The 10702-nt window shown below is 66.6% G+C and overlaps 2 protein-coding genes across 4 annotated transcripts; one reads left to right on the top strand and one right to left on the bottom strand.

Moving 5' to 3' along the window:
• Window positions 1-178: 178 nt before the first annotated feature.
• Window positions 179-3393, top strand: NUDT18 (nudix hydrolase 18). Its single transcript, XM_056321661.1, has 4 exons — window positions 179-261; window positions 1732-1905; window positions 1980-2193; window positions 2585-3393. Exons 2-4 carry the CDS (start codon window positions 1756-1758, stop codon window positions 3178-3180), a joined length of 960 nt encoding a protein of 319 aa, XP_056177636.1. The 5' UTR covers window positions 179-261; window positions 1732-1755; the 3' UTR covers window positions 3181-3393.
• Window positions 3394-3500: 107 nt separating this feature from the next.
• On the bottom strand, window positions 3501-10428 carry FHIP2B (FHF complex subunit HOOK interacting protein 2B). 3 transcript variants are annotated; one of them, XM_056321648.1, is made up of 17 exons: window positions 9733-10423; window positions 9561-9639; window positions 8559-8728; window positions 7574-7678; window positions 7278-7448; window positions 6840-7010; window positions 6552-6748; window positions 6364-6472; window positions 6206-6282; window positions 5847-6036; window positions 5596-5765; window positions 5392-5514; window positions 5225-5315; window positions 5008-5151; window positions 4481-4621; window positions 4300-4400; window positions 3501-4210 (listed from the first exon to the last, which is right to left on the bottom strand). In XM_056321648.1, exons 1-17 carry the CDS (start codon window positions 10300-10302, stop codon window positions 4105-4107), a joined length of 2715 nt encoding a protein of 904 aa, XP_056177623.1. In that variant the 5' UTR covers window positions 10303-10423; the 3' UTR covers window positions 3501-4104. The 3 variants fall into 3 exon arrangements, with proteins under 3 accessions (XP_056177623.1, XP_056177624.1, XP_056177625.1); XM_056321649.1 differs by having other exon boundaries at window positions 7278-7400; window positions 9733-10422; XM_056321650.1 differs by lacking the exons at window positions 3501-4210; window positions 4300-4400; window positions 4481-4621 and adding an exon at window positions 4628-4875 and having other exon boundaries at window positions 9733-10428.
• Window positions 10429-10702: the final 274 nt, after the last annotated feature.

Consider the following 10702-nt stretch of genomic DNA (forward strand, 5'->3'; position numbering starts at 1 on the left):
CACTGTGTAACTACCACCGTGCAAGCAGCACCGTGCAGGAGGCGCGGCGCAGCTCCCGCGGCCCGCTCTGCGCGCACTGCGCACCCTGCGCCACGCCCCGCCCCGCGCCCCTCGCGGCCCCTTTAAGGCCGAGCCCCGCTCCGCAGCCGCGTAGGCAAGTGGCGGCAGGACTAACCAATGGGATGCGAGCTGGCCTCGCGGGATGGCCAATAGGCGAAGAGCGCGGTGGGCGGGGGCGGGGCGGCGGAGCCCCGGGACGCGGTAAGTGCCCTGGCGCATGCGCGGGGGGAGGCGGGGGGCAGTGGGGGCTTGCGCCCCTCCTGCGCCCCTCCTGCGCCCCTCCTGCGCCCCTGCTCTTCCCTCTGCTCGGCCCGAGCCCCCGCACCCTGCAAACCCCAAGCCTTCCCCTGCAGCCCCCCAGACCCTTCCCCATTGCCCCCTGCAAGCCCCAGACTTTCCCTTAGTGCACCCTGCGGACCCCCAAAGCCGTCCCCCATTACCCCCTGCGGACCCCCAAAGCCGTCCCCCATTGCCTCCTGCAGACCCCCAAAGCCGTCCCCCCATTGCCCCCTGCAGCCCCCCAGACCCTTCCCCATTGCCCCGCGCAGACCCTGGCCCTAGCGCACGCCCCTGCGTGCCAGCTCGCCCTTCTCCGCGGCTGCGCCCCTGGGTGCACCCCGCAGCCCCGCACCCCGCAGCCCCGCACCCCGCCTTGCACCCTGCAGCCCAGCTCACCCTTCCCCTCTTGCACCCTGCAGCCCAGCTCGCCCCCCTGCCCCCCGCAGTCCCCCTCGCCTTTCCCCCTATGCACCCCATACTCGGACCAGCCCTTCCCCTATAGCGCCCTGCAGTCCAGCACCCCCTGGCCCCCCCAGCCTGCCGATTCCCCCCCTTGGGGCAGCCCACCCTGCACCCCGCAGCCCAGCCAGCCCTTCTACCCCACCCCGGGCATCCCCCAGTCCAGCAGGCCTTTTTCCCCCAGTATCCCCCAGTCCAGCCGACCCTTTCCCCCCAGCGCCCTCCAGTCCAGCAAACCCTTTCCCCCCAGTGCCCTCCAGTCCAGCAAACCCTTCACCTATTTCAGCTTCCCCTGCGTCCTGCAGTCGAGCCAGCCCTTCCTCTACCGCAGCCCACCCTGCATCCCCAAATCCAGCGAGCTCTTCCCCTACAGCCCCCTGTACGCCCTGCAGTCCAGCCAGCCCTTCCCCTACTGTGCCCCCCCATGCCTCCCCCAGTCCAGCAAGCCTTTCCCCTACCGCAGCCCCCCCCGCCTCCCCAAGCCTAGCGACCCCTTCCCTTACTATTTCCCATCCTACATGCTGCAGTCCAGCCAGCCCTTCCCCTCCTGTGCCCCCCTGGGTGTCCCCCAGTCCAGCAGACCCTTCCCTTACTGCACCCCTCCCTGCATCGCCAAGGCCACCGAGCTCTTCCCTTGCTACGTCCCCCCCCAGCCCAGCAGACCCTTCCCCTCCTACACCCCCCTCCACATCCCCCAGTCCAGCAAGCCCTTCTTCTCCAGCACCCCACAACTGCTGGGGGACCCCTTCCCGCATTGCACCTCCCCCTGCACCCCGCAATCGCCGGACCCCCTCCCTCACCGCCTCCTCCAGCCCAGCCAGCGCCGGGGCTCCCTGTCCCCCCCGCCTGCATGTCTGGGGGGTGCCCTCCCCCCCCCAGAACCCCGCTACCCCCTGAGTGGGTGCCTGAGGGCTCTGCCCCCTGCCTCCCCAGCCAGCCTGCGGGACCCCCGGTCCCATGGGGGAGGCTCCGGAGCTGGATGCGGTGCTGGGCGGCGGCGGCTGGGACGTGGGGACAAGCTTTGAGGGTCCCCCCCCACCCACTGGTCCCATCCGCCTGGGGAGGAACGTCTGCTACGTCGTCCTGGCCGTGCTCTTCAACGAGGAGGTGAGGCAGCCCCCACGGGACCCCCCACCCCGGTGGTGCCTGGTTGCCCACCCGACCCCTCGCCGTCCCCACAGGACAGGGTGCTGCTGGTGCAGGAGGCCAAGCCCGAGTGCCGTGGGAGGTGGTACCTGCCGGCCGGCAGGATGGAGCCCGGCGAGAGCATCGTGGCCGCCATGCGGAGGGAGGTGAAGGAGGAGACGGGGCTGGAGTGCGACCCCCTCACCTTGCTGGCGCTGGAGGAGAGGGGGCCGGCGTGGATCCGCTTCGCCTTCCTCGCTCGCCCCACCGGTGTGTACCTGTGCCGTTCGGTGCTCTGAAGGGGCGTGGGAAGCATGCGGCTCACCTGGCGCATCCCCTGCCAGCCCCACGATGGGCTTTGGCATCCCCAGCCCACCCTGTGCCAGGGCATCGGTGTCCCCTGCTGCCTTTGTGCCGGGGCATCGGCATCCTTGGCAAACCTGTGCCAGGGCATCGCTCTCCCCTGCCAGCACCCATGCTGGCTTCCCTGCCCCAAGCCCTGTGCTGGGGTCTGGGTGCCCCCAGCAGCCCCATGACCAGGCACCAGCACCCCCTGCCAGTCCAATGCTGGGGTCCTACTGTTCCCCCCCTACCCCTGTGCCAGGGCATTGTCATCCCCTGCCACCCCTGTGCTGGGGCATCACCATCTTTCTGCCCACAGGTGGGACCCTGAAGACACTGGAGGAGGCTGACGCCGAGTCCCTGCAAGCAGCGTGGTGGGCTGGGGACCCCTGTGCGCTGCCCCTGCGAGCCCTGGACATCCTGCCCTTGCTGGACCTCGCCGTACGCTATCGCCGCAGCCCCCCGCACCCCGCCATGCTGCCGCAGGAGCTGCCCTGCGCCCCGCTCTGCTTGCGGCTCCTGGTGGCCTTCGCCAACGACGCCGGGGACCTTTGGGTGCTGCTGGGCACAGCCGGGACCCCCCACCTGCCCGTGGTGGCCTGCGGCATGTCTCCAGCCGAGCTCCGTGGGGGTCTCCGCCTGCCTGTGCTGCGGCTGCTACGGGACTGCCTGCCAGCAGACCCCCGCCCGGGACCCCTGGGGCTGCTGGGGCTGCAGCACCAGGCTGGGGGGCCCGGGGGGGCTGACGGCATCTGCTTCAATGTGCTGCTGAGCATCCCACCTGGCAGCCCTCGGGCTGCCCCCCCTGAGCCCTGCAGCCCCACCGTCTGCTGGTGGCACGTGGAGGAGGAGAGCCTGAAGGGCCGCATCCTGCAGCGGCTCCGTGCTGCGGCCACGGTGCCAGTCCGCAGCTAGTGCCTGGTAAGCCTCTGCCGCCTGGCTTTGGGTACAGGGGTCCCACTGGGACATGTGGCCAGGGGTCCTGCTTGCAGTGCTGGAGGGGGGAGCCCCAGGATGTGCTGCCCGAGGTTGGGGGGTGTTTTGGCGCGGGGTATGGTGCTGTGTCCTGGCCTGGGGTGGGCCAGGAGCTGGCCAGAGCAGAAATAAACCCGGCTGCTGCTTCTTGCATCCATCGGGCTGCGGCTGAAGCAGGGGGCTGGGGAGGGGAGTGGGGGTCCTGGTTTTGGGAGATGCTTGGCGAGGGGGATGGACGCAATACAGATGGTGGGGGCACAGCGTGTGGTGCTGAGCTCACAGCTTTATTGTAGCAGAGTCCCATCACCCAGGGGGCACGGCGCCTGGCTGTGCGGGGTTCGGGGTGCACCGTCCCTGCCAGGCAGGAGCCACAAACACCCCCACCCCCCCCTGTGCGGCAGGGCCCAGGGAGATGATTGAGTTATTGCAGCCGAGGGGGGGGGCACTGTCCCACGCAGGCAGAGGTCAGCACCGTGTCCCCATCCCCAGTTATTGCCCCCCAAAATAATCCTGCCTGAGGTTGGTGGGGGCTCAGGGCAGCTCCGGCACGGTGCAGGGGCAGCAGGAACCCACCACCCAGGAGGAAATGCAGCATGATTCACTTGGCACCCAGAGGGGCCACATCCTGCGCTGGGGGAGGTGGCATCACCTCTGGGTTGGCCAAGGTGGGGAGGAAGGACTGCACCTCCTCTTCCTCCTTGCGGGGGTGTCCTTCCTGGGGTGCCACCACCATGCCAGGCTACTGGGGATGTACCAGTCTGAGCAGGGCCACTGGAGGCTACTGGCGTGTGGGTTTGGCCACCACAGTGGCCACCGCAGCCCTGCCAGAGAGGGGTGCTCAGTGGGGGGCCGAGGAACCACAGCTCAGGGGGGCCCCTCCCGTGGTCCCTTGACCAGGGCGATGGCAGCCAGCTCCTTGCAGAACTCCTCCAGCACCACCACCCCTTTGAAGAGCATCATGTGGTCCATCCTGCAGGGAAATGAGGATGGGGGCTCTGTGGGGTACCCCCCGTTCAGAGTGCATGCATTACCCCCATCCTGTGCCCCCCCAGCACTTACTGCTCTCCGGGCACCAGCCCCATGAGCTGCTGGCGGACCAGGAGCAGCTTGGCCCTGCAGTGGGGCACGCGTTGGAGACGCTGCATCAGGTCCCCGATCACCTGCACGGAGGGAGGAAAGAGTCAGGTCCTGCTCGGAGGGGTGTCCCCGTCCCCCCCCCGCCCCCAGCAGGTGACATTACCCTGACGAGGACGGAGAAGAGCGAGCGGCAGCCAGGCGCCAGGTTGAGGTAGGGGTCCAGCAGGTACTCGTGGAGGTGGGGATGGGGGAGTGCGGCCAGGCGGGACAGCACCGAAGTCACTTGCAGGTTCAGGCTGTAGGGCTGGGCCGGGGGCGGGAGGATGCTCAGCAGGAGCCGGTGTGTGGCTGACCCCCACCCCCCGGCATCCCCTGGCAGGGACCTGAACCCATGCCCACCAACGGGGGCTTGGTGCCTGCAGACACTGCTGATGCTCTTGGCCATTTTGGGGGTCCTGGACCCTGGGAAGGATGGTGCCACCCTCCGTGGTGGGTCTGTGGGGGCACAGCGCTGGCAATAACCACGGGAAGCCAAAGCATCCTCTGTTCAAACACCCCCTGCCGAGACACGGGCTGTGCCAGCCTGGAGACCCCATCGGGAAAAGCCCCCCGCTGACCGTGCCAAGGGGAAGGGCAGAGCACAGAGGGGACCCAGGTAGGTCCCCAACATTCCGACTGGCACCCCTGTACCTGGTCAAGGATCCGGGTCATCCGATCAAACAGCACCTTGAGGAAGTGGCCCTCGTAAAATGCCGCTTCGGGGTGGCAGGAGTCGAGGGGCCGGGGGGCCAGGGGCCACCCCCACGGGGCTGCGCTGGCACGGCATGCATGGACCTGGCAGAGGGGGTGATGGTGGGTGAGAGCTGGCACCGCTGGGGATGGGGAAGCCCCCCCCCCAGCCACTCACCGTGCCCAGGGCATCGTGCACGTAGGTGTCGTAGCCGCCTTCCTCCATGCATGAGGAGGTCTTCGCCTCCTCGGGGACCAGGCAAAGGAAGCTGGAAGAGAGGTGAGAGGGATGGGGAGGGGCATGCAGCCCCCCCCCCTGCCAGGGCAGCCCCTGCAGATCCCTACCTGCTGACCACCTCGCTCACTTGCCCCTTCCCCGATGGGGCTGATCCCCGCAGAGGCGCTTTCACCGTCCCAAAACCAGCATCTGGGAATCCATCGGTGAAATAGGGATCCTCCTCCAGGTCCCTGCGGGGCCAACACAGGGTGTTAGCTGGGTGGGCACCAAGGGGCTGCTCCCCTCACCCTGCCCCGGCCCCCCTCGCTTACAGCCCATCCTCATCGGGGTCTGGCTCAGGGGGTCCACGCTCGTCAGGTATGGGGGGGCTGCGCTGCAGGTAGCCCCTCGCCTCCAGGTTCCTCAGTGCCAGGCTGTGCACCACGTGCTCGTGGGGTTTCTGCAGGAGCTCCTCGAAGAGCCGCAGGCTGGCCAGGCTGATCTATGGCACGGCGAGCGGGGTGAGACCACCCTGGCATCACCCGTGTCTCACCCCCCCAACTCCCCTCAGGATGGGGCTCACCTCGTCGGAGAGGTGGTTACAGCGGTCGATGAGCTGAGTGCGTAGAGGGTAGGGGGCTTCCCCCGGGGTCTCGGGGTGCCGGTCTGGCCCCAGCAGGAAAAACACGAGGCGGTGGAGCAGGGGAGGCGCACGGATCTGCCGCACCGTGCCCGTCAGCATGGCCGTGGCGCTGAGGATGGTGAGCTCGGACCTGCCGGGGACAGGGTGGGATGCTGCGGGGGGTGTCCTGAGGCAGCACCGCAGCATCTCAGAGCTGGGAAAAAGGAGGTACAGGCAAGGGGAACCCCACGGTCCCAACCCCAAGGGGGTCCTTGATAAAGAAGCTCTCCCCCAGCTGCATTTGTGCCTCAGACACTCACATCTGCAGGAGCTGCGGCTGCAGGATGCCCTGGAAAAACTTTTCCTCTACAGCCTCAGTGATGGCATCTGCCACGACCTGTGGGTGACAGCAGAGGCTGAGCCACAGCGTGGGCAGGAGGCTGGCCATGCTGTGCAAGGCTGGCCGGCCACTCCTTACCGGGTGGGCACCCATCACCAGCTCGTCAAGGTAGTCTAGCCAGCTGAAGAAGGCAGCCAGGCTCTCCTTCCCCAGGAAAACTCCGTCACTGGCAGCATCACTCTGTGACCTGCACAGGGCAGAGGACATGGGGCTGCGGCCGAGCCTTGGCAGTGCTGGGGGATGACCCTGCCCAGCGCCCACCTTACCTCCAGCTGACCCTCTCCAGGGCGAGGATGTCAGCAGGGTCGGTGCAGGCGGGCACAGCGCTGTAGAGGTCACAGAGATGCTCCGTCAGCAGCTGGCACAGGGTGCTGCTCCGCACCAGGCAGGCAGCAGCCGCCTCTTGGGCAAGCCCCACGAGCAAGAGCAGGTTTTCCCGAGCCTTCAGCGCGACCCTGCTCTTCTGTGAGGAGGAGGAGGAGGAGGAGGAGAGAAGCGGTGTCACGCAACCAGCGGTGCCTGCCCCCCTCTCCTTGCCAGCCCTTTCCCCCTACCTTGCTCTTGCACAGCCCCACCAAGGACGTGATGAGATTGCTGTCCCTCCGTGGGGGGGAGGGCTCGGCTGGGGGGGAGCCGGCCGCGGTGCCCGGGGGATGCTCCGCACCCTTTTCCGCAGGGCTGGCCGGCAGCTCCTGGGCTCTCCTCCCATTCAGGATGCCCTTGCCCTGGGGAGGAAGAGGAGCAGCAAAGCATCGTAGCCACCATCTTCCTCCCACTCTTTGGGGATGGATTTTGGGGGTGGATGGGGACTCTTTGGATTTCCTCCCACTTAATGGGGATGGATTTGGGGGATGGATGGGGACTCTGGATTTCCTCCCACTTAATGGGGATGGAGCTGCAAAGCATGTGAAAAAGCCCAGTGAAAAGAGCCAAACCCCACAGATAACCCCACACGTGTCCCACCAGCACAGGGATGCCCGGGGGCTGCTCACCTCCAGGATGTACGCCAGCAGGGTGGGATCCTGCTTGATCTTGGTGCAGAGGATGGCTGCAAACTGCACCTCCTCCTTCTCTGTGCCGCAGCCCAGGCGGTCGCCGCTGAGCTGGAGCAGCTTCTGGCAGGGCAGGGAGAGGGCTGCCGGGCTGCTGGCTGCTCCCCCACCCTGCCCAGTACCACGGGCATCGGTTCCCAGCAGCTCTCGGCAGGGTTGCAGCCATCTGTGGCACATGGCATCGCCGGCTGGGACCTCCCCCCGGCCCCCACCAAGCCCCCCGGCACTGGGCTCACCTGCACCGGCCGGTGCACGTTGAGGTAGTGCAGGAGTGGGTGCTGCACCTGCCCCAGCACCCGGCTGAAGAAGAGGAGGACCTGCTGCCTCATTCCAGGGGGGTACTGGGAAGGAGATGGGGAAAGGCATCGGCAAGAGCCCAGTTACCTGTTTGTGTACCTGATTACCCTGCAAAGTGCCCCAAATCGCCCCCCTGGCTTACCCAGGCAGTGTGGGTGCTTGCAAGAAGGATCTCAGCAGAGACCCTGGGTTTGCTCCCCCAAAATGATGCACAGGGGCCCATGGACCCCCCAAGACCTCCCACCTGCCCCAGGCTCCTCTCCCTTCAACAATTAAGGACTGAACTCAGTTCTCCAAATTGAACTCTCTTGCAGGATAAAAAAACCCAGGGGGATTATTTCCCCTTTCCCACTGTTACAATGCCAGCAATGGGGAGTTAAAAGCCCAGCACCCCAAAAAACCAAACCTTCATGGCCACAGAAGGGCCAGCGCGTGTCTCTGAACCCACACTGCTGACATTTAAATAAAAGGCTATTTATAGCGAGCATCATTATTATTAGCAACAAAGTAAGAGCAGAGCCGTTGTATCTGGGTGATAGCGACTTTGAGAGGGGGCTGTCTAAGAACACCTTGTCCTGCGAACCCCAAAAGTGACGTGCCAGTTGTGCAAACAGGCTGCTGGTGTGAAAAACACCCTTCCCGCACCCGCAGGGATGCGATGGGGTGCAAGAGCCGTTCGGGGGAGCAGCAGAAAGGATGCCAATGGGGATCATATGCCAAACAATCCAGCCGCCCCCCCAAAAAAAACCCACATGCACCCTGGCCAGCTCACGCTCCCCAAACTCCTGTTGCCCAGCTAGAAGAGCTTCAAAACGAAAATTACTGAGCACCCCCCGTGCAAAGCAGCTGGAAAAGGCTGCAGGTGCTGCAGTACAGGGGGGGTCAGCCCCCCCAGAGCGATGTTCCCAGTGCCCATACACCCACCTCCGCCTTGCCCAGCGTGCTGAGGGTCTCCAGGACCTTGTGCTGCAGCAGGTACTCAAGGCACGGCCCGGCTTCTCCCGCTGGGAACTGCTTCTCCTCGTACACCAGGATGTCCAGCATCTGTTTGAGGCGCCAGGGAATGTCCGTCTGTCTGGCGTGGATGCTCTCATCTGTGGATGCGGGAATCGGGGGGGCTGTGGCATGTGTCCCCCCAAGGCACTGGCAGCGTGCCGCCGGTGCTCGGCAGAGGGGAGCACTACATGGTGGGGTGCCCAGGTGCAAAAGCGGGGTGCTGGCCCAGAATCCGCCTCCGGCACCCTTAGTGAGGACGACGCTAGATGGCAATGTGATGGTGGAGTCCCGGCAGCACTTGGGGCTTCTCCTTCCGCTCATGGCCTAACCAGCTGCGGCTGGAGCTGCCGCCGTCTCGGGGGGCTGCGGGGGGCTGCCTGCCACTGCCAACCCCGGAGACCCCCCAGCATGGCCCAGGAGGGGAAGGGGCAGCAGAGCCAAGGGCGAAGGAGCGAGATCCTGCTGGGAAAAGGGCTAGAGCTCTCCAGACCCCGCTTTTCGTGCTCTCCGAGAGCAGCGTGTTTTTCCCAGAGGGACTTGCCCCAGCCTGCAGAGCCCACCCAAACCCCCCCGTGCTGACCCCGCGGGTGTGCAGGGGGCTCAGGGCCGGGCAGGACCAAGCACCGGGCTGGATAAGTGCTCCTGGGGTACAGGAAAGGCTGTCCCATGCCAAAGCCCCACATGCCAGGTCAACCACGGTGCACTAGGGTGGGCACGGTGCCCTGCTACTGCATGGGGTCCCGTCCCAGGGCAGGGGGGTCCCGTCCCAGGGCAGGGGGGTCCCGTCCCTGGACACACGGACCTTACTCCCAGGCCATGGGACCCTATCTTATGGCATAGGGACCCTCCTCCAGGACACAGCGACCCTGTTGCCACACCAATGGGACCCCATCTCAGGGCACAGGGACCCCCTCCCCTTACCCCACTCACCCGTGGCCTCCAGGTAGTAGCCGGTGATGCCCTTCCAGTGCTCGGTGAAGGCTTCCAGCAGGTCCACGCTGGGTTCCCGCTGCGCATAGCGGGGCCGGGGTCAGGGGCGCACCGAAGCCCCCCCCGGTCCCCGTGAGGGTCCCGCCGTGTCCCCCCCTCCGCTCCCGCTCACCGTCTCCACAGCCTGCTGCAGCAGGGCTCCCAGGCGGCTCAGCATGGCTGCGAACACCGGCCCCGGCCCCGGCACCGGCCGCGCTTCGCGGCGCCCCGGCCCCGGCCCCGCTGCGGTGGCTCCGCCCGGCGCCGGGCGGGATGGGGCGGGATGGGGCGGGATGGGGCGGGAGCGGCGAGGGACGGGGCCGGGGAGCTGGAAGGGACCGGGGGGCGGAGGAGCGTTTGCGGTGGAGGGTTTGCAACGGTCACTTGGCTTTAAAACTGCTCCGGGGGATAGCCCTGCGGGGGGTGCGCCTCCGCACCGGGACCGGGATAGCCCCCGGTGCACCGGGGTGGGGATAGCCCCCCGTGCACACCTTGCACCGGGATGGGGACAGCCCCCCATGCACCGGGATGGGGATAGCCCCCCGTGCACACCTTGCACCGGGATGGGGACAGCCCCCCATGCACCGGGATGGGGATAGCCCCCGGTGCACCGGGATGGGGATAGCCCCCCGTGCACACCTTGCACCGGGACGGGGACAGCCCCCCATGCACCGGGATGGGGATAGCCCCCCATACATACCATGCCCTGGGATGGAGCCAGCCCCCTGTGCACACCAGGCCCCAGGACAAGGACAGCCCCCTCCCCAGCTCACCTCTTCCCGCACCACAACCTAGCAGAAGCCACGTTTTATGATTTATTATTCTTTTTTTTTAATCCTTAAAAAAAAAAAAAAAATTTCTACAATTAAAAACAAGCCACGACGAGCACAGCTGCTGGAAAGCAGCCCAGGGCCCAGCCCGGGTCCCGTCGACTCCAGGGAAGGTGCAATTAGCTGCCCCAAGCAGCCCCCACCACACTGCCTGTCCCCCCTGTTGGGGTGTATCTGCACCCACCCTGGTGGGTGCCCCTGGGGGGGGGGGGGGGGGCTGGGATGCTGCCGGTGCATCATTTCAACCGGACCCACACCAGGGACAGAGCCAGC

Source organism: Falco biarmicus, chromosome 18 (genome assembly GCF_023638135.1).
Source record: "Falco biarmicus isolate bFalBia1 chromosome 18, bFalBia1.pri, whole genome shotgun sequence".
Classification (NCBI taxonomy): Eukaryota; Metazoa; Chordata; class Aves; order Falconiformes; family Falconidae; genus Falco; species Falco biarmicus.

Excerpts from the sequence above, each read along its gene's own strand:
- NUDT18 (XM_056321661.1), top strand. The coding sequence starts at position 1,756 with ATGGGGGAGGCTCCGGAGCTGGATGCGGTGCTGGGCGGCGGCGGCTGG. Across the intron at positions 1,906-1,979 it reads CCGTGCTCTTCAACGAGGAG|GACAGGGTGCTGCTGGTGCA; the intron begins GTGAGGCAGCCC and ends CCGTCCCCACAG. Across the intron at positions 2,194-2,584 it reads CTTCCTCGCTCGCCCCACCG|GTGGGACCCTGAAGACACTG; the intron begins GTGTGTACCTGT and ends TTCTGCCCACAG.
- FHIP2B (XM_056321648.1), bottom strand. The coding sequence starts at position 10,302 with ATGGTATGTATGGGGGGCTATCCCCATCCCGGTGCATGGGGGGCTGTC. Across the intron at positions 8,729-9,560 it reads CTACTACCTGGAGGCCACGG|ATGAGAGCATCCACGCCAGA; the intron begins GTGAGTGGGGTA and ends CCGCATCCACAG. Across the intron at positions 6,283-6,363 it reads TGGTGATGGGTGCCCACCCG|GTCGTGGCAGATGCCATCAC; the intron begins GTAAGGAGTGGC and ends TGTCACCCACAG.